At 38.5% G+C, this 27542-nt stretch overlaps 1 protein-coding gene across 1 annotated transcript; it reads right to left on the bottom strand.

Annotated features, from left to right (window-relative positions):
- Nucleotides 1-1821: 1821 nt before the first annotated feature.
- Nucleotides 1822-21302, bottom strand: CLEC6A (C-type lectin domain containing 6A). The gene is given in 7 exon segments (XM_049882383.1): nucleotides 1822-2698; nucleotides 2701-2789; nucleotides 4222-4337; nucleotides 15482-15627; nucleotides 18505-18606; nucleotides 20397-20489; nucleotides 21006-21302. Coding segments are annotated over 7 exon segments (630 nt in total). The 5' UTR covers nucleotides 21037-21302; the 3' UTR covers nucleotides 1822-2645.
- Nucleotides 21303-27542: the final 6240 nt, after the last annotated feature.

A 27542-nucleotide genomic window follows, 5' to 3' on the forward strand; every position in this document is an offset into this window, starting at 1 on the left:
GAAACATCTCAGTTGGTATTTCAACAATTCCCGGAGTGCAGCTTGGATTTCTTCCTTCAATACCATTGATACTTGATGATATTCTACCTCTTGAAATGGTTGAACATTGACTAGTTCTTTCTGGTATAGTGACTTGGTATATGCCTTCCATCATAGAACTTAAATCTCCTATTACAGCATTTGTTGGAAGATGTTTATATAGAAAAAAAAAGTATATTTATGTTCCAAAAACCCAATTCAATATTTGTTTTAAAATTATATTCCAAAAATGTTGTGTGTTATATCCAAATATAGTTGACAGATGGTAAGGATCACATACAGATTTTTTAAAAGATCAGACAGCGTCAATAGAGTTTCAGAATCCATGTTACTGCACATACACACAAGCACAAAAACTGCCCCAAACCATATTAATTATTCACTAATCTTGAAGAAATGTGTAAACCTTTTAGACTTTAACATAAAAGATTTACTCAATAGAAATTTTGTTTATTTTTTACATTTTAGGAATGTAGTTGGAAATTTCGGGTTAGTGGGTGTGCTTTATAAATTTCCCATTTAAAACAATGGGAAATAGCTTCCCAGTTGATATTTGTGCAGAATGTCTCATTTTTAGTAACAAAGTACTTGTATTAAGTCTAGAATTTTATAGTTTTTAAAATAGAGCATCGCAGTGTATGTAATCTTCTAGGACTTGTTTTTTCCACCAACATTTACGTTACCAATCTTCATCCATGCTGTTGAGTGTAGTTATCGTTCATTATAGTTTATTCATTTTGAATGCCATATAATATCGAACTGAGGAAACATACCTCAGAGTACTTAAATATTCTTATCAGACATTTCAGCTAAGTTTTTTCTACTACAAACAGTTAATAGTATTGTTCACATTTCCTGAAATACATGTGCAATGTATATGAATGTTGTGCTAGATAACTTCCAATTGTGCCTTCATATTCAATCTCCACACTTCTCCACCCAGCTCTATGACCCAGACAGCTTCTTTGCCTCTGACTTTTGGTTGGGTTTCAGCACCAAGGAGACCTGAAGGGAGATGGGGCACATGTCGGGGAGAAGAAAGAAGGGTGAGGTCAGGTATTATATTTTTATGACTCTCTTATTCAGGGTTACCACTGGCTATGTCCCTTCACCAGATGTCACAGCTCCTCTCATTGTGGACCTCTCCACACCACTCTCTCTCTCTGTATTCTGCTAACTTCATCAGGGGTGACAAAATCTCACTGTTACTAGCCCCAGGGTACTACACTATTCTTTGTGGTTTTCTTATCTTCTGACGTCACCTTTGTAAATAGTCTATTAAATTGTCCTTGAATTATCTTAATTTGAGTGTGCCATATGTTACCTGATGAGAACAAGACTAATACATATGGATCATAGTATATGAATATTTAACTTTACAACATAATTCAAATTATTTTCCAAAGAGGTTGTGCCAATTTAAACTCAAATGAGAGACATATAAGAGAGCCTATTCATCTATGTCTCTTCCAACTCTTGGTATTGTCTTATTAATTTTTCGTCTTGGATATAAAATGGTATATTGCTGTAGTTTTGATTTGTAGTTCTCAAATTATGGGTGAAGGTGAGCATCTCTATAAAAATAAGTTTGTTAGATATACGTATTTCCTTTTCTGTGAAGTGCTTATTCAATTATTTACCCATTTTTATCTTTTTCTAATTGGTTATGAGAGTTGTTTAAATAGTCTTGATGCTACTATTATTTGTTATAGGTGTTTAATATATCTTCTACCAATTTTTTTTCATTTTTTATACTGTCTTAATGAACAGAGGTCCCTGATTGTAGTGTAGAAGAATTTTTCATTATTTTCCTTCTTGGTACATATTTTTGTGTCTTTTTAGAGAAACCTTGCTGTTGTAGTCAGCTACCAAGATGGTTCTCCATGATTCTCACCTTCTGGTATTCATCTACATCTACATCTCTCATGTAATCTTTATTATGTCAGGTTTGGTCCATGTGATCCATGGAAAGTGGTCAAGTTATGGTGTGTAACTTCTGACACTAGATCAAAAAGGATATTGCTGCTTTTACCTTGCTCTCTTGGATCACTTGCTCTGGTGGAAGCCAGCCACCATGTTGTGAGAGCACTCAAGTAGGCCTACAGAGAGTTTTATGTGGTGAGGGACTGAGACCTCCTACCAATAGCCAGCACCAACTTGTGAACATGTGAGTGAATCATCTAGAAAGTAAATCCGTCAGCTCTTGTCAAGCCTTCGGATGACTGCAACCATTGTCATCATCTTAACTGACCAACTTCTCTATGGTATTTTGAAGGAGGAAGGTCAGTTTTCAAAAGAGACTTCCTTATAAGTTTTCTAACTGATGTAATAGTACAGTCTCTAGTACAAGGAATGTTTGTGGAAGGAAGTATAGAGAAAGAAAAGAAAATAATGAAGAACAAGGGAAAGAAAAGAACAGAGGGAAGAGGAGCTCATCCTATCATTAGTGGAAAAGAGGAAACTAGATGAAGGGTGGTTACAGGGACAGAATCATCTGAATGCTTCCATCAACATCTATGACACAAGGATCATACATAGATTCCAAGAGAAAATGATCATTTTATGATAGATATCAATTTTAAGCATGTCCATGAATAAAGTTCCACTCACAGGTAAATCTTCTTCATCTCACATATTGAATTCATTTTTAAATCACAGAAACATCATTCCAGCCCCATTTCCCAGGTGTCCAGAAAACTGTTACAACACATTGCTCTCCAGAAAAGTTGGGCTCCTTTTTGTGCCAGAATCTAACGGAAACAAAAGGTAAAAATATTCTTCATTGAATGCATAATGACCAAATAGAAACTGTGTAGGTTTGGCATTGAATGAAAATGGGGATTGAGGGAAAAAAAATCCCAGTGTTTGCTCCCCATTCTAACGCTGCACTCCTCAAAAACCTCAGGTATAGACAGACTCTTTTACACTTGCTCCTCTAACATTTTACTTGCTAAATATTTGTATGATAGTGTAATCTTGGACCTTTTCCTTATAGTTTGATCTTCTTTTCCCTCTCCACATAGAGCCCTTTTCCTGAGCTGCATTATTAAACAATTTCTTTCTTGCTGGCACATAATAAAGAGGCTGCCTCCTTTCATTTGTCTCTATTCTCATGGAGTTGCCTTAAATTAGTGTCATGGTGACTAAGTCTAGACATAAGAAGTTACCCTGCTTCCAAGGAATATAGTGTGTGGTAGGGGTTGGAGGTGGAGTGGGACATTATTTTTACAATTAAATACCTGGTTTTGCTTCTCACTCATTTTGATCTTGAGCAAGTAGTTGATCTCCTCAGGTATTATCTTCCTCGTTTACAAAATGAGAATCATAATGTTGTTGTTAGCTGTCATTGAGTCAGCCCAGATTCATGGCAATCCATGTACAACTAAATGAAATACTGCTCAGTCCTGGGTTATCCCCATGATCAGTTGTGGATCAGACTGTTGTAATCCAAAGGGTTTTCATTGGCTGATTTTTGGAAGTAGATTACTAGTCTAACTCAGTCTGGAAGCTCCACTGAAACTTGTTCAACATCATAGCAACAGCCTAAGCCTCATTGACAGATGGGTGGTGGCTGGGCATAAGGTGCAATGGCCAGGAATAAACCTGGGCCTCCCAAATTTAAAGGCGAGAATTCTACCTCTGAACCAGCATTGCCCCCAGGAATCATAACAACGTCCCCACACAGCTCACAAGGAAGAATTAAATGAGAGAATGTATAATTAAACTCTGGCTTTTTTAAATCCACAAATAAACAGTATCATTATATGATTATCCTACTAGAATTGAAAATAGCTCTGGCCTCGATATATTAAATCCTATGAATAGGGAACAATTTAGTTGAAATGTCTACTTGTGTTTAAAGGCAGCAAAATGTAATGGTTAAAAGCACCATCTTTGGAGTCAGAATGATGTGAGGTTGAACCCCGTTTCTAATCTTTCTAGTTCATTGACCTTGGTCAAGACAGTCCATTTTTCATCCATAAAATAGATGCTAAAGAAGAGAAGGTTTTGTGAGGAGCAAATATGATAACGCATCTAATTAGTAAGAGCTTTTCATAGATGTTAGATCCTCTTATCATTATAATTATTAATATTAACATTAATAGCCCCAATTAACAAAATTTCCCTAAATTTTCTATTTAAACAATGCCCTATGGTTTGTTAATTCAGGACTGAACTCACCCGAGATTTTCCTTGTAAGGTGTCTGGTCAATCCATTGCCAATTGTTCTTCCCCTGTGGATCTGAGAGTCCAAGAAAATAAGGAAGTGACTCATTCAGCTGCTGAACAATGAAATTCTACATTAAAAAAAAAAGAAAAAGAGGAGTCATAGACTTTGGAATTTCCAGATTGAACAGCATAGGCTGCTTTGTACCTCTAAAGAGAAAAGAAAATGCAAGATGCCAGGAACACGCACTTGCTGGTACACTGCCCAGGAATACAGACCCAAAACACCAAGGAGATTGCAGAGAAGGGCATCCTAACCCATCAATTCCCACCTCAGACCAAACTTCCATTTGGTCTTTACCAAGACACAGAATTCTTTTAAAATGTAAAGTGTGCCTTCAATCATTTTGCCTTCATAAGTTCAGATGTATTTCATCTTTATTTCTGATTAATTCTCGAATTGCACAGTTGCTGTTGTTGTCTACCGTTGAGTCAATTGCAACTCATAGTGACCCTAAAGGACAGAGTAGAACTGCCCCATAGTGTTTCCAATGAGCAGCTGGTGAATTTAAACTGCTGACATTTTGGTTAGCAGCCAGGCTTTTAATCACAGCACTAACAAGTGCAGCCTTTTATACTCCATTATAACCAGAACATCTAACTTAAAAACATTAACTTGCCTTGCTCCTTCTCCCTTTTCTTTTTGTACTCAGAATGCTTAAAACCCCAAACCCACTGCTGTCAAGTTGATTCCAACTCATAAGGACCGTATAAAAGAGAGTAGAACTGGCTCATAGGGTTTCCAGCCAGTGGCTGGTGGATTAGAAATGCCTACATGTTGATTAGCAGCCTGAGCTCATAACCACTTGGCCAAAATTGCACTGGAGTTCTCAAAATGCAAACTTTTAAATCTCTTCCTTCTGTAAAAATTTACAAGTGGTAAATTACTTACGAGAGTTAAACATAAAGGAGCATTCACTAGATTTTAACTGTTGTTGTTGTTGTTAGGTGCTGTTGAGTAGGTTCCGACTCATAGCGACCCTATGCGCAACAGAACAAAACACTGCCCAGTCCTAAGCCATCCCCACAATCGTTGTTATGCTTGAGCTCATTGTTGCGGCCACTGGGTCAATCCACCTCGTTGAGGGTCTTCCTCTTTTCCACTTACCCTGTACTCTGCCAAACATGATGTCCTTCTCCGGGGACTGATCCCACCTGAAAACGTGTCCAAAGTACATTAGACACAGTCTTGCCATCCTTACTTCTAAGGAGCATTCTGGTTGTACTTCTTCTAAGACAGATTTGTCCGTTCTTTTGGCAGTCTATAGTATATTCAATATTTTTTGCCAACACCACAATTCAAAGGCGTCAATTCTTCTTTGGTCTTCCTTAATCACTGTCCAGCTTTCACAAGCATATGACGCAATTGAAAATACCATGGCTTGGGTCAGGTGCACCTTAGTCTTCAAGGTGACATCTTTGCTCTTCAACAGTTTAAAGAGGTTCTTTGCAGCAGATTTACCCAAAGCAATGAGTCTTTTGATTTCTTGACTGCTGCTTCCATGGCTGGTGATTGTGGATCCAAGTAAAATGAAATTCTTGACACCTCCAATCTTTTCTCCGTTTATCATGATGTTGCTCATTGGTCCAGTTGTGAGGATTTTTGTTTTCTTTATGTTGAGGTGCAATCCATAGTGAAGGCTGTGGTCTTTAATCTTCATTAGTAAGTGTTTCAAGTCCTCTTCACTTTCAGCAAGCAACGTTGTGTCATCTGCATAACACAGGTTGTTAATGAGTCTTCCTCCAATCCTGATGCCCTGTTCTTCGTCATATAGTCCAGCTTCTCATATTATTTGTTCAGCATACAGATTGAATAGGTATGGTGAAAGAATACAATCCCGACACACACCTTTTCTGACTTTAAACTAATCAGTATCCCCTTGTTCTGTCCAAACAACTGCCTCTTGATCTATGTAAAGGTTCCTCATGAGCACAACAATTAAGTGTTCTGGAATTCCCGTTTTTCTCAATGTCATCCATAATTTGTTATGATCCACACAGTCGAATGCCTTTGCATAGTCGATAAAACACAGGTAAACACCCTTCTGGTATTCTCTGCTTTCAGCCAAGATCCATCTGACATCAATGATATCCCTGCTTCCATGCACTCTTCTGATACCGGGCTGAATTTCTGGCAGTTCCCTGTCAATATACTGCTGCAGCCGTTTTTGAATGATCTTCAGCAAAATTTTGCTTGTGTGTGATATTAATGATATTGTTCTATAATTTCCACATTCAGTTGATCACCTTTCTAGGAAATAGGCCTAAATATGGATCTCTTCCAGTCAGTTGGCCAGGAAGCTGTCTTCCATATTTCTTGGCATAGATGAGTGAGCACCTCCAGCACTGCATTTGCTTGTTGAAACATCTCAATTGATATTCCATCAATTCCTGGAGCCCTGTTTTTCGCCAATGTCTTCAGAGCAGCTTGGACTTCTTCCTTCAGTACCATAGGTTCCTGATCATATGCCACCTCTTGAAATGGTTGAACATCGACTAATTCTTCTTGGTATAATGACTCTATGTATTCCTTCCATCTTCTTTTGATGCTCCCTGCGTCATTTAATGTTTTCCCCACAGAATCCTTCACTATTGCAACTCAAGGCTTGAGTTTTTCTTCAGTTCTTTCAGCTTGAGAAACGCTGAGTGTGTTCTTCCCTTCTGGTTTTCCATCTCCAGCTCTTTGCAAATGTCATTATAATACTTTATTTGTCTTCTCGAGAGGCCCTTTGAAATCTTCTGTTCAGTTCTTTTACTTCATCAATTCTTCCTTTTGTTGTAGCTGCTCGACTTTCGAGAACAAGGTTCAGAGTCTCCTCTGACATCCTTCTTGGTCTTTTCTTTCTTTCCTGTCTTTTCAATAACCTCTTGCTTTCTTCATGGATGATGTCCTCGATGTTGTTCCACAACTCATCTGATCTTCAGTCACTAGTGCTCAATGTGTCAAATCTATTCTTCAGATGGCCTCTAAATTCAGGTGGGATGTACTCAAGGTCATATTTTGGCTCTTGTCAACTTGCTGTGATTTTCTTCAGTTTCAGCTTGAACTTGCATATGAGCAATTGATGGTCTGTTCCACAATAGGCCCCTGGCCCTATTCTGACTGATGATATCGAGCTTTGCCTTTGTCTCTTTCCGCAGATGTAGTCAATTTGATTTCTGTGTGTTCCATTCGGCCAGGTCCATGTGGATAGTTGCCGTTTATGTTGGTGAAAGAGGGTATTTGCAATGAAGAAGTCGTTAGCCTTGCAAAATTCTATCATTCTATCTCTGGCATTGTTTCTATCACCAAGGACATATTTTTCAACTACTGATCCTTCTTCTTTGTTCCCAACTTTTGCATTTCAATCGCCAGTAATTATCAATGCATCTTGATTGCATGTTCAATTTCAGACTGCAGCAGCTAACAGAAACCTTCTATTTCTTCATCTTTGGCCCTACTAGCAGTTGAAAAGTAATCTCTTGTTCCATTTGGTCTCTAAATTAGCTATTTGATATTTCCATGTTGTTTTCCTAAGATAATTTTATTGAGGTAAAATTTTGAAGTCATTGAACCTTCACACTTAAGGAGCATTTCCTGTGTGTAGCCCTGAGATTCTCTGATTTACACTAATACTCCAGGGAAGAGGGGTACTCCTCAGCCAAGGGAGTTATTTAATATGTCAGCAAGTTTCCCTGACATTAATTTTTTTCTTTAAAAGTACCTGCCCCAGAGGGCAGAGCCAAGATGGCAGAATAGACAGACACTTCCAGCGAGCCCTCTTCACAAAAAAGACCTGAACAAACAAGTGAAACAAGTGTAATTTTGACAAGCTAGGAGCTCTAAGCATCAAAGGCAAGCTTATAAAATGAACAGAGGGGCAGGAGGAGGAAGAGACGGTTCAGAAGCGGAGAGGAGTTACCAGACATGAATCCTGGAAAGCCCTCAGGCACCATTCCCAGAACAGAGGCAGTGGACTGCTACTAGCATTAGGCCACAGGTTCCTCAGGGAGAAGCAGCCAGCCACACGGTCGACTCACACCTCCAGAACCAGAGAAGAATGGTACTCTCATCAAAAGCTAAGTACTTGTGTATATTTTACTGTGCCCCCACCCAACCCCAAGCTGGCTTCAGCAGCTGAATTTCCTGGGCCTGAGATAGGCACTGTAGAGCATCTAGAGGCATCCTCCCAACCTTGGAAAAGGAAAAAACTTGCAGCTGGGGGAAAAGAAAATTTGCCAGCTTCACTAACCAGGGGAGCTCAGGACAGAAGTGGCTCCTGTCCAGACATAAACGATCCATGGACTTTGAGTATCTTTCCCTTCTGTATGGACTTGCGTGGCCTATTTCAGGAAATAGGCCCTTATTGGCAGACTCCAACCATTTCAGCTGTGCGGTGGAGAGTTGGGTGTTTGATGTTTGACATTGCTTTGTCTATTAAACAGGGTCCTCATGTACCCACATCAGGGGCCTAAGGACTGATAGCTCCACTCAGGTCACCAAGCCGCCTGCAACAGAGGTCCAAGGATAACTAGTACCTCCCAGTCCTTACAATCAAAAACATTTGGTACCCATGGTCAGTCTGCAGGACCCACCCACCTGCATGCTCTAGGGAACAGGGACATGCTTTCCTCAGAGACACTTGGGGGTCATTTCTCAGCCCCCTGCCTTGTTCAGAGCATGACCCCCTGCTACAATCAGATACCTGTATGTACACTAATCACCCCTGCCCCTCTAAGACTATAGGACAGAGCCTGTACCACACACTTGATGATCAGCTACCTGGAAACTAGAGCTGAATTCATACAAGAAAAGTGAATGGACTCCCAGACTGATAAACCTGATAACAGTTCTACCCATCTGGGGGAAGGATGTCAGAGCTCCAAAGGCAAAAATAATCAAGCTACCTCACTCAAGCAACCCATCTGGGCATATCAAGACAAAACAAAGCAAGAAGCTATGACACGGTAAGCAAGCATATAATAATACAATAATTTATAGATGGCTTGGAGACAACAGTCAATATCAAGTCACATAAAGAAGCAGACCATGATCACCTCAAGAGGCTCTCAAAACAAAGAATCCAGGGAACTTCTAGATGAAATTGCATTCCTGGAATTCCCAGAGGCAGAATACAAAAGACTAATATACAGAACCCTTCAAGACATCAGGAAAGAAATGAGGCAATAAGCAGAACAATCCAAGGAACACACAGATAAAGCAATTGAAGAAATTAGAAAGGTTATTCAGGAATATAATGAAAAATTTAATATGCTGGAAACATCCATAGACAGACAGCAATCAGAAATTCAGAAGATTAACAATAAAATTACAGAAGTTGACAAGGCAATAGAAAGTCAGAGGAGTAGAAATGAACAAGTAGATGCCAGAATTTCTGAACTTGAAGATAAATCACTTGGCACTAATATATTTGAAGAAAAATCAGATAAAAGAATTTTAAAAAAATGAAGAAACCTAAAGAATCATGTGGGACTCTATGAACAGAAATAACCTATGAGTGATTGGAGTACCAGAACAGGGAGGATAAGAGACAATACAGAGAGAATTGTTGAAGATTTGTTGGCAGAAAACTTCCCTGAATCGTGAAAGATGAGAAGATATATATCCAAGATGCTCATCAAACTCCACATAATCTAGATGTTAAAAGAAAGTCACCAAGACATATTATAATCAAACTTGCCAAAACTAAACATAAAGGGAGAATTTTAAGAGCAGCTAAAGATAAACGAAGAGTCACCTACAAAGGAGAGCCAATTACAATAAGCTCGGACTACTTGGCATAAACCATGCAGACAAGAAGGCAATGGGATGACTTATTTTAAAAATTGAAGGAAAAAAATTGCCAGCCAAGAATCATATGTCCAGCAAAACTGTCTCTTAAATATGAAAGTGAAATTAGGACATTTCCAGATAAATAGAAGGTTAGGGTATTCATAAAAAACAAAACAAAACTACAAAAAATACTAAAGGGAGTTCTTTGGTTAGAAAATCAATAATATCAGGTATCAACCCAAGACTAGAGCACTGGGCAGAGCAATCAGAAGTCAACCCAAACAGGGAAATAAAAAAAAAAAAAAAAACCAAGATTAAAAAAAAAAAGCTCAAAACAGTTTAACAGCGATGTTATTATATAAAAGAAGACAACTTTAAAACAATAAAGAGGGACTAAGAAATGTAGTCATAGACCTTCCATATGGAGAGGAAGATGCGGCAATACAAAGAAATAAAAGTTAGGTTAAAATTAGAAAAATAGGGGTAAATGATTAGGTAACCACAAAGGAGACAAACTAGCCTACTCATCAAAATAAAATATGAGGAAAAAAAAGAGACTCAGCAGAAACAAAATCAACAATGAATATGAGGAAAGGACAATAGATAAAGAGAATCTACCTAGCACAAAAAATTAAGTGGGAAAAGGAAACTCTCAACAACACACAAAAAAAGACATCAAAATGATAGCACTAAATTCATACCTATCCATAATTACGCCAAATGTAAATGGACTAAATGCACCAATAAAGACACAGAGAGTGGCAGAATGGATTAAAAAACACGAACCCTCTATGCTGCCTACAAGAGACACACCTTAGAGACACAAACTAAAACTCAAAGGATGAAAAAAAATAAGCAAACAGCAATCAAAAAAGAGCAGGAGTGGCAATATTAATTTCTGACAAAATAGACTTTAAAGTTAAATCCATCAGAAAGGATAAGGAAGGACACTATATAATGATTAAAGGGACAATATACCAAGAATATATAACCATATTAAATATTTATGCACCCAATGACAGGGCTGCAAGATACATAAAACAAACTCTAACAGCGTTGAAAAGTGACATAGCTCCACAATAATAGTAGGAGACTCATCACACCGTTTTTGGTGCAGGACAGGACATCCAGAAAGACGTTCAATAAAGACACGGAAGATCTAAATGCCACAATCAACCAACTTGACCTCATAGGCATATACAGAACACCCAACAGCAACCAAGTATATTTTCTTTTCTAGTGCACATGGAACATTCTCTAGAATAGACCACATATTAGGTCATAAAGCAAGCCTTAGCAGAATCCAAAGCACTGAAATATTACAAAGCATCTTCTCAGAGCATAAAGCCATAAAAGTGGAAATCAGTAACAGAAAAAGCAGGGAAAAGAAATTAAACACTTGGAAACTGAACAATACCCTGCCCCCAAAAGACTGGATTATAGAAGACATTAAGGATGGAATAAAGAAATTCAGAGAATCCAATGAGAAGGAAAACACTTCCTATCAAATCTTTTGGAACACAGCAAGAGCAGTGCTCAGAGGTCAATTTACATCAATGAATGCACACATACAAAAAGAAAGGGCCAAAATCAAAGAATTATCCCTACAACTTGAACAAATAGAAAGAGAGCAACAAAAGAAACCCACAGGCGCCAGAAGAAAACCACTAATAAAAATTAGAGCAGAACTAAATGAAGTAGAAAACAGAAAAACAATTGGAAGAATTAACAAGACCAAAAGATGGTTCTTTGAAAAAGTCAACAAAATTGATAAACCACTGGCCAAACTGACAAAAGCAAATAACCGGAATAAGAAATGAGATAGGTGACATTACAACAGACCCAACTTAAATTAAAGGAATCAGATTACTATGAAATATTGTACTCTAACAAATTTGAAAACCTAGAAGAAATGGATGAATTCCTAGAAACACACTACCTACCTAAACTAACACAGAGGTAGAACAAATAAATAGATCCATAACAAAAGAAGAGATTGAAAAGGTAATCAAAAAAGTCCCAACAAAAAAAAGCCCTGGCCCAGACAGCTTCACTGCAGAGTTCTACCAAACTTTCAGAGAAGAATTAACACCACTACTACTAAAGGTATTTCAGAGCATAGAAAAGGGTGGAATACTGCCAAACTAATTCTATGAAGCCACCACATCCCTGATATCAAAAGTAGGTAAAGACATCACAAAAAGCATAAATTACAGACTTATATCTCTCATGAACTTAGATGCAAAAATCCTCAACAAAATTCTAGCCAATAGAATTCAACAACATATCAAAAAAATAATTCACCATGACCAAGGGGGATTCATACCAGGTATGCAGGGATGGTTCAACATTAGAAAAACAATTAATGTAATCCATCACATAAATAAAACAAAAGACAAGAATCACTTGATTTTATCGATTCATGCAGAAAGGGCATTTGACAAAGTTCAACACACATTCATGATAAAAACTCTCAGCAAAATAGGAATAGAGGAAAAATTCCTCAACGTAATAAAGGGCATTTATACAAAGCCAACAGCCAACATCATCATAAATGGAGAGAGTCTGAAAGCATTTCCCTGGAGATTGAGAACCAGACAAGGATGCCCTTTATCACCACTCTTATTCAACATAATGCTGGAGGCCCTAGCAGCAGTAACTAGGCTAGATAAAGAAATAAAGGGCATCCAGATTGACAAGGAAGAAGTGAAATTATCTCTATTTGAAGACTACATGATCTTATACACAGAAAACCCTAAGGAATCCTCCAGAAAACTACTAAAACTAATAGAAGAGTTCAGCAGAGTATCAGGATACAAGATAAACATACAAAAATCAGTTGGATTCCTCTACGCCAACAAAAGGAACATCGAAGAGGAAATCACCAAATCGATACCATTTACAGTAGCCCCCAAGAAGATAAAATACTTAGGAATAAATCTTACCAGAGATGTAAAAGACTTACACAAAGAAAACTAGAAAACACTTCTGCAAGAAACCAAAAGAGACCTACGTAAGTGGAAAAACATACCCTGCTCATGGATAGGAAGACTTAACATTATAAAAATCTCTATTCTACCAAAAGCGATCTATACATTTAATACAATTCTGATCCAAATTCCAACGGCATTCTTTAATGAGGTGGAGGAACAAATCACCAACTTCATATAGAAGGGCAAGAGGTCCCGGATAAGTAAAGCATTACTGAAAAAGAAGAACAAAGTGGAAAGCCTTATTCTACTTGATTTCAGAACTTGTTATACCGCCACAGTAGTCTAAACAGCCTGGTACTTGTACAACAAAAGATACACAGACTAAAGGAACAGAATTCAGAATCCAGACATAAATCCACCCACATACAAATAGTTGATATTTGACAAATGCCCCAAAACAGTTAAGTGGGGAAAAGACATTCTTTATAACAAATGGTGTTGGCATAACTGGATATCCATTTAAAAAAAAAAGGAAACAAGACCCATACCTCACTCCATGTACAAAAATGAGGTCAAGATGGATCAAAGACCTAAATACAAAATCTGAAATGATAAAGATCATGGAAGAAAAAACAGGCAACGTTAGGAGCCCTAATACATGGCATTAACAGTACACAAAACATTACCAACAGTGCAGAAGAAAAACTAGGTAACTGGGAGCTCCTGAAAATCAAACACCTATGCTAAGACTTCACCAAAAGAGTAAAAAGATTACCTACAGACTGGGGAAAAGTTTTTAGCTATGACATTTCTGATCAGTGCCTGATCTCTAAAATCTACATGATACTGTAAAAAGTCAACTGCAAAAAGACAAATAACCCAATTAAAAAATGGACAAAAGATATGAACAGGCACTTCACTAAAGAAGACATTCAGACAGCTCACAGATACATGAGGAAATGCTCCCGATCATTAGCCATTAGAGAAAGGCAGATCAAAACTACAATGAGATTTCATCTCACTCCAACGAGGCTGGCATTAATCTAACAAACACAAAACAATAAATGTTGGAGAGGCTGTGGCGAGATGAGAACACTTATACGCTGCTGGGGGATGTAAAATGGTACAACCACTTTGGAAATCGATTTGGCACTTCCTTAAAAAACTAGAAATGGAACTACAATACGATCCAGCAATCCCACTCCTTGGACTACATCCTAGAGAAATAAGAGCCTTTACATGAACAGATATATACACACACCCATGTTTATTGCTGCAGCATTTACAATAGCAAAAAGACGGAAGCAACCAAGGTGCCCATCAATGGATGAATGCATAAATAAATTACAGTATATATTTTTTATATTCACACAATGGAATACTATGCATTGATAAAGAACAGTGAGGAATCTGTGAAAAATTTCATAACATGGAGGAATCTGGAAGATATTAGGCTGAACGAAACGAGTCAGTTGTAAAAGGACAAATATTGTGTAAGACCACTATTATAAGAACTTAAGAAATAGTTTAAACAGAGAAGAAAATATTCTTTGATGGTTACGAGGCAGGGGGTGGGAGGGTGGGAGAAGGTTATTCACTAATTAGATAGTGGATAAGAACTACTTTAGGTGGCGGGAAAGAAAACACACGATACAGGAGAGGTCAGCACACCTGGACTAAATCAAAAGCAAAGAAGTTTCATGAAACTGAATGCTTCGAAGGCCAGCGTAGCAAGGGTGGAGGTTTGGAGACAATGGTTTCAGGGGACATCTAAGTCAATGGGCAAAATAAAATCTATTAAGGAAACATTCTGCATCTGCTTTGAAGAGTGGCATCTGGGGTCTTAAACGCTAGCAAGCAGCCATCTAAGATGCATCAATGGGCCTCAACCCACCTCGATCAAAGGAGAATGAAGAACACCAAGGATGCAAGGTAAATAAGAGCCCAAGAGACAGAAAGGGCCACATGAACCAGAGACTACATCAGCCTGAGACCAGAAGAGCTAGCTGGTGCCTGGCTACAACCGATGACTGCTCTGACAGGGAACACAACAGAGAATCCCTGAGGGAGCAGTGGGATGCAGACCCCAAATTCTCTTCAAAAGAGCAGACTTAATGGTCTGACTGAGACTAGAAGGACCCCAGTAGTCATGGCCCCCAGACCTTCTGTTGGCCCAGAACAGGAACCATTCCCAAAGCCAACTCTTCAGACAGGGATTGGACTAGATAATGGGTTGGAGAGGGTTGCTGGTGAGGAGTGAGCTTCTTGGATCAGGTGGACACTTGAGACTATGTTGGCATCTCCTCCCTGGAGGGTAGATAAGAGGGTAGAGGGGGTTAGAAGCTGACGAAATGGACACGAAAAGAGAGAGTGGAGGGAGGGAGAGAGCTGTCTCATTAGGTGGAGAGCAGTTGGGGGTATGTAGCAAGGTCTATATAAGTTTTGTGTGAGAGGCTGACTTTATTTGTAAACTTTCACTTAAGGCACACACACAAAAAAAAAACAGTACCTGCTCCACTTCCGTGTTGATCACCACCAAATGACCTCCCATCCCAAAGCAGTTCTGCTCGCTCTTAGTCCAGGAATTTGTTTCAGTAGAAATGAAGTAGCAGCTGGAATCAAATGTCATCCAAGTACTTGGGCAACATCCCCAGACTTTGTCTGTGTTGCATGAAAGAGAAGCACAAGATGAGCAAAATAAGAGTAAAATGTGCTCTGTATACATAAAAGTCAAAGGACTTATGGTTGCTTTCTAGATGTGCATTTCTTAGCTTGTGTATTTACTGTTCCCTGAATTATATAATTTGGGGACATAGAATTACTCTTCAATTAACATTCTTTAAAATTAAGTCATCAATTTCTGATCAGCACCTGATCTCTAAAATCTACATGATACGGCAAAAACTCAACTGTGAAAAGACAAATAACCCAATTAAAAAATGGGCAAAAGATATGAATAAACACTTCACTAAAGAAGACATTCAGGTAGCTAACAGATATATGAGGAAATGTTCACGATCATTAGCCATTAGAAAAATGCAGATCAAAACTACAATGAAATTTCATCTCCAACAAGGCTGGCATTAATCCAAAAAACACAAAATAACAAATGTTGGAGAGGCTGTGGAGAGATTGGAACACTAATACACTGCTGGTGGGAATGTCAAATGGTACAACCACTTTGGAAATAGATTTGGCCTTTCCTTAAAAAGCTAGAAATAGAACTACCATTCGATCCAGCAGTCCCACTCCCTTGAATATATCCTAGAGAAATAAGAGCCTTTACAAGAACAGATATATGCACACCCATGTTTATTGCAGCATTGTTTACAATAGCAAAAACATGGAAGCAATCAAGGTGCCCATGAGTAGATAAATAATTTATGGTATATTCACATAATGGAATACTACGCATTGATAAAGAACAGTGAGGAATCTGTGAAACATTTCATAACATGGAGGAACCTGGAAGGCATTATGCTGAGTGAAATTAGTCAGTTGCAAAAGGACAAATATTGTATAAGACCACTATTATAAGAACTTGAGAAATAGTTTAAACTAAGAAGAAAACATTCTTTTGTGGTTACGAGATGGGGGAGGGAGGGCGGTGGGAAGGGGGTATTCACTGATTAGATAGTAGGTAAGGACTACTTTAGTGAAGGAAAAGACAGCACACAATACAGGGGAGGTCAGCACAGTTGGACTAAACCAAAGGCAAAGAAGTTTCCTGAATAAACTGAATGCTTCGAAGGCCAGCATTGCAGGGGCAGGGGTCTGGGGACCATGGTTTCAGGGGACATCTAAGTCAATTGGCATAATAAAATCTATTAGGAGAACATTCTGCATCCCAGTTTGAAGAGTGGCATCTGGGGTCTTAAACGCTAGCAAGCAGCCATCTAAGATGCATCAATGGGCCTCAACCCACCTCGATCAAAGGAGAATGAAGAACACCAAGGACACAAGGCGATTACAAGCCCAAGAGACAGAAAGGGCCACATGAACCAGAGACTACATCATCCTGAGACCAGAAGAACTAGATGTTGCCCGGCTACAACCGATGACTGCCCTGACAGGAAACACAACAGAGAACCCCGGAAGGAGCAGGAGAGCAGTGGGATGCAGACCCCAAATTCTCTTCAAAAGAGCAGACTTAATGGTCTGACTGAGACCAGAAGGACCCCAGTGGTCATGGCCCCCAGACCTCTGTTGCCCCAGGACAGGAACCATTCCCAACTCTTCAGACAGGGGTTGGACCGGACAATGGGTTGGACAGGGATGCTGGTGAGGAGTGAGCTTCTTGGATCAGGTGGACACTTGAGACTATGTTGGTGTCTCCTCCCTGGAGGGGAGGTGAGAGGGTGGAGGGGATTAGAAGCTGGCAAAATGGACACGAAAAGAGAGAGTGGAGGGAGAAAGCGGGCTATCTCATTAGGGGGAGAGTAATTGGGAGTGTGTAGCTGACTTGATTTGTAAACTTCCACTTAAAGCACAATAAAAAGTATTTAAAGAAAAAAAAAAAAAAACTAAGCCAAAAAAAAAAATAGTCATCAATTTTTACTTCGGTTTACCTGAAGAATTCCTCTTAATTTCTTTCTTTTTTTCACAAAAAAATTCACTATTGAGGGTTTCTTTTTCCTGTTATTTCATGCCCCTTATACATAAATTTCTCAGAGTTTTAAGTGAAAAACACAGGTGAATCTGGAACCCTAATTCTGGTCAATAATTGTGGGCACTCCACAGAGCCTTAGGTTTTTAAATCAGAAATGAAACCTCTTCACATGGTGATTGTGAGAATAAGAAATATGCCTCTTTAGGGGTCTGGCATCACCATTTGTTATGAATTCCCTTGAAAAAGTTAGATACCTCCTTGAATGGTAGATATTTCGTTTCAGATATGGAAATAATAATAGTACCAACTTCACAGGAAGATTTAATCACATAATATGCATAAAGCACTTTAAAACATGCTTATTGTTGTTGTTACTGTTGTTTAGTTGCAGTAGAGTTGATTCTGACTCGTGGCGAACCTGCGCGTGCAGAATAGAACTGCTCCATAGGGTTTTCAAGGTTATGACCTTTCAAAAGCAGATCACCAGGCCTGTCTTCCAAAGCACCTCTGGGTAGATTCGAAATGCCCATCCACTGGCTAGTAGTCAAGCGTTTAACCATGTGCACCATCCAGCGACACCTTATAAGGTGCTAACATAGAATAATTCCTCAATAAATATTACCTGTTACTATTTTTTATACAGTATCAAGCAAGCACACAAGAGTCCTAAATAAGTAATTCTTTCTCCTTTCTCATTTGAAGCACTGGTTTGCCGCTGTTTTAGGATTAAACAAATCGACAACTAACCCTGTATAAATCCACTGACATATTTTGACTATATGTATACATAGCTTTGAGAGCAAACCTACAGCCTAGTTTGGAGCTATTTTAAAGTTATTCAAGAAGAGGTTTTACTGAAAAAAAAAAAAAATCTCAAATTCAACCTTACCTCTCTCCCTGCTAAAGCATTGCAAAACTTTAGCCTGTCATCCTTGTCCCTTCACTGAAGCAGGTTAGACTTGAATGATACGTGTGTAGTTCAGAGAGCCTTTTATCACTTTTGCCATATGTAAAATTATAAGTCACTGTGAAGCAAAAAGAAGAATTACTATCCATTTTTTTTAACCATAGAACCTTATAGTCTATATTTCTGTCCCAAGCTTATTTACCTCCAATCTCTATCACTCTTCCTCTCTCTATGCAAGTCCAGTAAAGACTATGCTGAATTATTGCTTGCTTGTTTTTATTTATCTTACTTGTTTGTTTATATGTCTACTCATTTATTTTTTACTCTTTTCCCACTATAATTTAAGTTCTATATTCTAAGGAGGTCATTCATCGTTCAGTGATGGAATTCTTGCCTTCCCTGTGGGAGAGCCTGGTTTGATTTCCAGCCAAAAGCACCTCATGTGCAGCCACTACCCCTCTGTCTTCTTGATAGCAGCTATCAATAACAATATTCTAGGGAAAAGACTCTATTCCTGCATCAATTAATCACAAATACCAAGGGCAATGACTGTTAAAAATACATGTTTGTTGACTTACTGGCTGTCTGCTCTTTCTTCACTTTAATAGTCCTGAAGCAAGCTCACAGGTCAGTTTGCATTTCCTGAAGAGTTCTGACTACTGATAACTACAGATACACATATGGGGTAAATAACATCCAAAGGGAGACTTTAAACATTTAGAGATATTTTAAATATCTCATAATGAAAATTATCTTTTGTGTTCATGGGTGTCTACACTGAGCAAGACCTGTTCTCTCTCTGGTCCCAACTTGATTCGTCATTCATTTCTTTCATGTCTGTCTACTCCTGAAGCTCAATACTATCAAGCTTTTCTACTTTTCTCTTAGTCTATGCCTTGGAGCCCTGAATATCTGCTTCCCTTGATTAATGAAATAACTATCCATAAATTCCTTCTCACTTGTACAGGACCATTAAAAGTACAGCAGATTTTAACTTTGGTGACAATTATTTGTGTTTTACTAAAGACTGAGATTTATTTACATCTCAAGAGAACAGTTCACAGGGCCTATTTGACAAAAGAAGTCACTTTCACTCCCTCCAGATTATTAAATAATTATTTTTAATCATCTTACCTGTGAATAGAGAATCAAATTGTAGGTTGGAGAGTAAAAAGTTCTTTGAGACTTCTCATAAAATAAACTTGAGATACTTATTTGGGGGCAAATGGGAGACAGAAGAAATATTTTAATTTCTTAAACCAAAAAAAAAAAAAAAAAAAAACACCTGTTGCAGTCGAGTTGAGTCATTACAGCGACCCTACAGGATGGAGTAGAACCGCCCCATAGGGTTTCCAAGGAGCATTTGGTGGATTCAAACTGCTGAACTTTTGGTTAGCAGCTAAATGCCTAATCACTTGATTTCCTACATCTCCATTATTTCATTTGAAAACTTTTTTGCACTAGTGTTGGAAAAGACTCCCACCTGGAGATCAAAGACCCTAACCTACAGTATTACAATGATAGAAAAAATTATGGTTGCACTCCCAATAGAGGATTTTTGTGACTAGAGACTACATCATCACTAGTGAACCCAGTACGGGAAGATGGTGTCTTGTGGATGGCTACCACTAACACACATGCATATGTGAGGTCATGATTGTAATTGAGGAAATGCCACAAAAACCATGTAAACTTAGAAGCAGAGTCAAATATCAGAAAAAATAAAAAATAAGGTGGAGGAAAAAGAAGAAATGGAGGAGAAGAAGGAGAAGAAATTAAGAAGAGCATAGCATTCCAAGAAAGGGCTGACATATTATGGGATAAAGGAGAGCATATGTTTTCAGGAAACTTTATAAAACACGATAAGGAAAGGACTCAAGAGAAGTGGCGCCTCAGTGAAAGACTTACCCACACAGCTCACAATGAAACAGGCACTGAGTAGTATGATAGAAATTGCAGCAACAGACCAACATCTCACTTGGGACTGCCAAACTCCTTCCTCTGTCAGATCAGCAAAACAAGTGCAGTTTATCCAAGGGCCAGGAAGCCAGAGTCCCCAAGAAGCTTACAGCAATGAAAAAACCAAACAAATAACCCAAAATAATCTTTAAAAAACAAAGCAAGAAGAGAACTTAGAAATTCCCTCAGGATAAATGACCAGGTAGTAGCCCTGAAGTCCAAGACAACTCTGGGCAAAACTCATCCTCAGCCAACTGTAATTTCCATTTCCTTATTCTTTCTTCTTAAATATTACATTCATCCAAAATATGTCTTTCTCAAAATATAACTTTTGTCTCCCACTTCTCATATCCCTGTTTTAATACTTTGTTTCTTATTCTTTTAAGAGTTCCTGGGTCTGACACATTTTTTCTTTCAGTTCCTTCTGACTCTACTATATTAGTCCAATCTCTGTTCTTTTATTCTGTCCACTGTCTACCTCTTCTCCCCAGATCATTCTTATTATCTCATCATGCATTTTTACCTTCTTCTCTGGAAAGGTACAAAAGGAATGCTTACCTCTATAGTGAGGTTGCCTTTCTCTCACCATTATGTGGGCTCCCTGTGTTCAAACGGTTCTGGAGCCTCTTTATTCTCACTACCTGATGATGTTACACAGAGATACCACTTAATTCAAAGAGGGCAGAGCTCAGAGACACACTGCTGCACACTCTGATAAGGCTCGTAGACTTCCTATATATAGTATACCTCGAAAGAAGAAGTCGTGGTTTGGACTAAAGATTCCAGTGATTTAAAGACGAACAGAAATCCAAAATAGGAAATTGAGAAACACACTTAAAACTATTAATGAGAACTGTGGCAATAGTATTGACATCATTTGTTCAGTTCCTAAAATAAAATTTCTGATTCCTATTCATTCTGCCATGCAAAATAGAAGATTTCATATGCCCTAAAAGATATCCATTTGTAGACCTTAATTAAATTAAGTGTTTTCTAGCCAACCTTTTTACTGGATTTTATGTAAGGTTTAATCCATGTATTTAACAGTGTCCTAGCAGGTGAGCCAAAGTCTCATTGAATGAGTATGGCTTAGCAACTAAATAACATAAAAACCCATGGACATTGTCCAGGAATGTGATTTCAAAAAGGAAGATTCTGAAATCTGTTTGCAAAGATGGTCGCATCAAGGCCAACTTTGAGTAGAAGTTAATAATATTTCATAATCTTTCTAATTATGAAAGGGGAAACCTGAAGTGGTGTATCAGAAGCAGACTTCCTGAATTCCGTGCTTGGGGATTCTTCTTAAGATACACATTCCAAAATGTGACGCTTTCCGTCTTATAACATCATAAAAATCACCACATTCTCAAGTGAGTAGTCTAGAATACAGGCAGACCTCGACTTACAACAGGGTCTGTTCCAACAACTACTCTGTCGTAAATTGGTACTGGCCTAAGTCGAAGGCCTCATTTTTCTTTTTTTTTTTTTAGTTTTCATTATTATTGTCTTTTATTCTAAGTGTCTTCATAAATCCGATCTTTATTTGTCTTTAGGGGATGGAAACATTACATCTCAGAATGATAACATCAGCAAATTACTTGCTGCAACATTGTAGTTCATATTATTAAGGATAAGATGTACAAAAAAAAGGACGATCATAAACGCGATTCAACATAACTCGAATACACAATGAAAATATAAATCACATGCTGTTGGAAAGAATCAAAGTGATTTTTTTTTTTCTATTTTGGCTTGATCACTTTTAAAGGAGACATGAGAGATGAATCAGCAAATTGAAATCATCTCAAATTCCTTTCCAAGAAAACTTCATTAGATTGTTCTTAGGAAAATTAGTATCCATAATTGGACTAAGTAAATTCATTTCGATTCTGTTGTTTATTAATTTATATAAAGATACTTAAATCAAGAGTTGGTGGCAAGCACTACTCCTAGAAGATATTTAGACTCACATATTAAATCTCACAAATGTGTATATTATCAGTATATAGACTCAAATGTACAAGACATGTAGCATTTCTTTCTTATCTATGATTATCATTTCCTATTACCACTGGACTGATGGGAAATTTATTATTGATCATCCTTGGGACTATCCTCTATCCCTGGGATTATCTCAAGATTCTGGGATATACCTAATACCAAGAAATTGAAGGAGGGACACCTGGCTGATCACTGTTCACAAATCCACACTTGTATATCTCAACCCTTATGTTCCTCAAGTACTTAGTGTCTTGGTAGCTCCACAATAGTTTGAATTCAACTTTGTCATGCTAGTTGTTCTAAGTTTGGGGATTGATCTGCAATACGCTAATTCACCATTACTGCAAATGAAACAGCTCATTTTTGTAACCTGAAATTATTTCATTTTTCCTTAGCCCTTTTCAGATGGTTGGAGCAGTGGAGCTGGGGTGTTTAGAAGTTGAAATTATTCTAGATAAATCATTATTAAACTTTTAAGATCCAATGCCCCATCTGAGATTCTGATTAAAGCTTTGGATAAATTAACAGACTTTTTCTTCCATAAATTCATTAACACAAAAATTATGTATAATGTATTTTTATTGGAAATTAATTTCCTTAACATAGACAATGTAAAATGTTTTTACAAAAAAGCTTCGTTTTCACTTTAATATTATGTAAACATTTTAAGCCCTTTCCTTAAATAAATAAATTGGTGCATACTATACTAACAAAACAAAATTAAACAATCATTTTGATCAAAATTACAAGTTAATGGTAAAATTGCTATTATTTGGTGTAAATAAGATTGAATGTGTCCCTACATCCTAGAGGTAATAGTAGATTGTCAATCCCAGATCCAGCAACTCAGCTTTGAATCATCTAAGTCTCTAAATTTGCATTTATGTGTTTGAAAATTATTGGTTTCCCAAACTGCATGTCAAAAACAAAATATAATTCCTCTCTGAAAAGATATAACAAGACATAAAACTAATTGTACGAGTTAGGTTTTTACTTAGAAAAATAGGGGTAAATATTAAGGTAACCACAAAGAGGTATAACAACTCCATAACTCAAAATAAAAGCCAAGAAAAACATAACGACTCAGCAAACATAAAGTCAAATACTATGAAAATGAGGAACACACAATTTACAAAGAAAAATGTCTCAGCACAAAAAAGCATGTGGAAAAATGAAATGGCCAACAACACACATGAAAAGGCATCAAAATGACAGCACTAAAAACTTATTTATCTATAATTACGCTGAATGTAAATGGACTGAATGCACCAGTAAAGAGACAGAGAGTCTCGGACTGGATAAAGAAACACGATCCATCTATATGCTGCCTACAAGAGACACACCTTAGACTTAGAGACACAAACAAACTAAAACTCAAAGAATGGAAAAAAATATATCAAGGAAACAATATGCAAAAAAGAAGAGGAGTGGCAATATTAATTTCTGACAAAATAGACTTTAAAGTTAAATCCACCACAAAGGATAAAGAAGAACAATAATAATTAAAGGGACAATTGACCAGGAAGATATAACCATATTAAATATTTATGCACCCAATGACAGGGCTGCAAGATACATGAAACAAACTTTAATGGAACTGAAAAGTGAGATAGACACCTCCACAATTACAGTAGGAGACTTTGGCACACCACTGTTGGAGGAAGACAGGACTTCCAGTAAGAAGCTCAATAGAGACACGGAAGACCTAATTGCTACAATCAACCAACTTGACCTCATAGACTTATACAGAACACTCCACCCAACTGCTGCACATGGAACATTCTCTAGAATAGATCACATGTTAGGTCATAAAACAAACCTTCGCAGAATCCAAAACATCAAAATATTACAAAGCGTCTTCTTAGACCAAAGGCCATAAAAGTGGAAATCAGTAACAGGAAAATTAGGGAATAGAAATCAAATACTTGGAAACTGAACAATACCCAGCTGAAAAAAGACGGGGTTATAGATGATGTTAAGGAGGGAATAAAGAAATTCATAGAATGCAACGAGAATGAAAACACTTTCTATCAAAACCTCTGGGAGGGCGGGGCCAAGATGGCGGACTAGGTGGACGCTACCGCAGATCCCTCTTGCAACAAAGACTCGGAAAAACAAGCGAATCGATCACATACATAACAATCTACGAACTCTGAACAACAAGCACAGACTTAGAGATGGAAAACAAACAAATACGGGCGGACAGTGACCGTTTTCAGAACTAGGAGCCAGCATACCAGGCAGGTGACCTTCGGAGCCTGATCTGGGGCAGAGCCCAGGGGGGCAGACGGCACAGACAAGGGGCCCAGCCCTACCCCCCCGAACCCATCCCGGGAGAGAGTCTAGCTGGTTGGCGCGGGCGGCGTAGTGGCGCAGCCGGAGGGAGAAGCACCCGGGAGGCAGTGACTGATCTTGGAGTGGGGAGAGCATCGTCCCAGCCGGGGAGCCGTCCCACCGGGAGTTTGGCGGGAAGCAGGGGGGCGCGAGCGGGGGGGGGTCAGCTATATTTCCCTAAAGCGACCCTGGGGCGGGGCCCACACATTTGTGTGGGGGGACGCCCACCCAGTTCCCGCGAGCGGTGCGGCCCACCGGAGGGAGAAGTCCCTGGGAGGAAGTGACTGGTCTCGGAGTGGGTAAAGCAGCGTCCCAGCCGGGGAGCCGTCCCGCTGGGATTTTGGCAAAAGCGGGCGGGGCGTGAGCGCAGGGTCCAATTATATTCTCCTGAATAGACCCTGGGGGCGGGCCCACCCATTCGTGCAGGAGACGCCCACCCAGTTCGTGCGAGCGGTGCCGCACACCGGAGGAAGAAGTCCCCGGGAGGAAGTGACTGGTCTCGGAGCGGGGAGAGTAGCGTCCCAACCGGAGAGCCGTCCCGCCCGGATTTTGGCGGACGGGGGCGGAGCCTGAACGCGGTGATCAGCTCTATATTCTGTGGTGCTACACTCCTAGCTCTCTGATCCCTCCCCCACCCTCCCCAGGCGGCTCCATTAACATCCGAATACCCTGAGCCAGAGGGAGAATTCAGATAGGGATCTGACTGCATTTTTTTTAGCTGATTACCTGGAAAATCTAGTTTCCCAGTGATGGCTCGGAGACAGCAGTCCATATCAAACCACATAAAGAAACAGACCATGACAGCTTCTCCAACCCCCCAAACAAAAGAATCAAAATCTTTCCCAAATGAAGATACAATCCTGGAATTATCAGATACAGAATATAAAAAACTAATTTACAGAATGCTTAAAGATATCACAAATGAAATTAGGATAAATGCAGAAAAAGCCAAGGAACACACTGATAAAACTGTTGAAGAACTCAAAAAGATTATTCAAGAACATGGTGGAAAAATTAACAAGTTGCAAGAATCCATAGAGAGACAGCATGTAGAAATCCAAAAGATTAACAATAAAATTACAGAATTTGACAACGCAATAGAAAGTCAGAGGAGCAGACTGGAGCAATTAGAACGTAGACTGGGACTTCTGGAGGACCAGGGAATCAACACCAACATAGCTGAAAAAAAATCAGATAAAAGAATTAAAAAAAATGAAGAAACCCTAAGAATCATGTGGGACTCTATCAAGAAGGATAACTTCCGAGTGATTGGAGTCCCAGAACAGGGAGGGGGGACAGAAAACACAGAGAAAATAGTTGAAGAACTCCTGACACAAAACTTCCCTGACATCATGAAAGACGAAAGGAAACCTATCCAAGATGCTCATCGAACCCCATTTAAGATTGACCCAAAAAAAAAACACCAGGACATATTATCATCAAACTCACCAAAACCAAAGACAAACAGAAAATTTTAAAAGCAGCCAGGGAGAAAAGAAAGGTTTCCTTCAAGGGAGAATCAATAAGTTCAGACTACTCAGCAGAAACCATGCAGGCAAGAAGGGAATGGGACGACGTATACAGAGCACTGAACGAGAAAAACTGCCAACCAAGGATCATATATCCAGCAAAACTCTCTCTGAAATATGAAGGAGAAATTAAGATATTTACAGATAAACACAAGTTTAGAGAATTTGCAAAAACTAAACCAAGACTGCAAGAAATGCTAAAGGAGATTGTTTGGCCGGATGACCAATAATATCAGATACCAGCACAATACAAGGTCACAAAACAGAACGTCCTGATATCAACGCAACTCAAATAGGGAAAGCACAAAAACAAACAAATTAAGACTAATTCTAAAAAATAAATAAATAAACAAAACAATACACACAACAGGAAATCATGGAAATCAATAGATAAACGATCACAATAATCAAAAAGAGGGACTAAATATAGGAGGCATTGAACTGCCAGATGGAGAGTGATACAAGGCGATATAGAAGGATACAAGTTAGGTTTTTACTTAGAAAAATAGGGGTAAATAATAAGGTAACCACAAAAAGGAATATCAATTCCACAACTCAAGAAAAAAGCCAAGAAAAACGTAACGACTCAACAAACACAAAGTTAAACATTATGAAAATGAGGATCTCACAAGCTACTAAGAAAAACGTCTCAGCACAAAAAAGCATGTGGAAAAATGAAATGGCCAACAACACACATGAAAAGGCATCAAAATGACAGCACTAAAAACTTATTTATCTATAATTACGCTGAATGTAAATGGACTAAATGCACCAATAAAGAGACAGAGAGTCACGGACTGGATAAAGAAACACGATCCATCTATATGCTGCCTACAAGAGACACACCTTAGACTTAGAGACACAAACAAACTAAAACTCAAAGGATAGAAAAAAATATATGAAGCAAACAATAAGCAAAAAAGAAGAGGAGTAGCAATATGAATTTCTGACAAAATAGACTTTAGACTGAAATCCGCCACAAAGGATAAAGAAGGACACTATATAATGATAAAAGGGACAATTGATCACGAAGACATAACCATATTAAATATTTACGCACCTAATGACAGGGCTGCAAGATACATAAATCAAATTTTAACAGAATTGAAAAGTGAGATAGACACCTCCACATTTATAGTAGGCAACTTCAACACACCACTTTTGGAGAAGGACAGGACACCAGTAAGAAGCTCAACAGAGAAACGGAAGACCTACTTACAACAATCAACCA

The sequence above is a fragment of the Elephas maximus genome, chromosome 4 (assembly GCF_024166365.1).
Source record: "Elephas maximus indicus isolate mEleMax1 chromosome 4, mEleMax1 primary haplotype, whole genome shotgun sequence".
NCBI classification, from domain to species: domain Eukaryota; kingdom Metazoa; phylum Chordata; class Mammalia; order Proboscidea; family Elephantidae; genus Elephas; species Elephas maximus.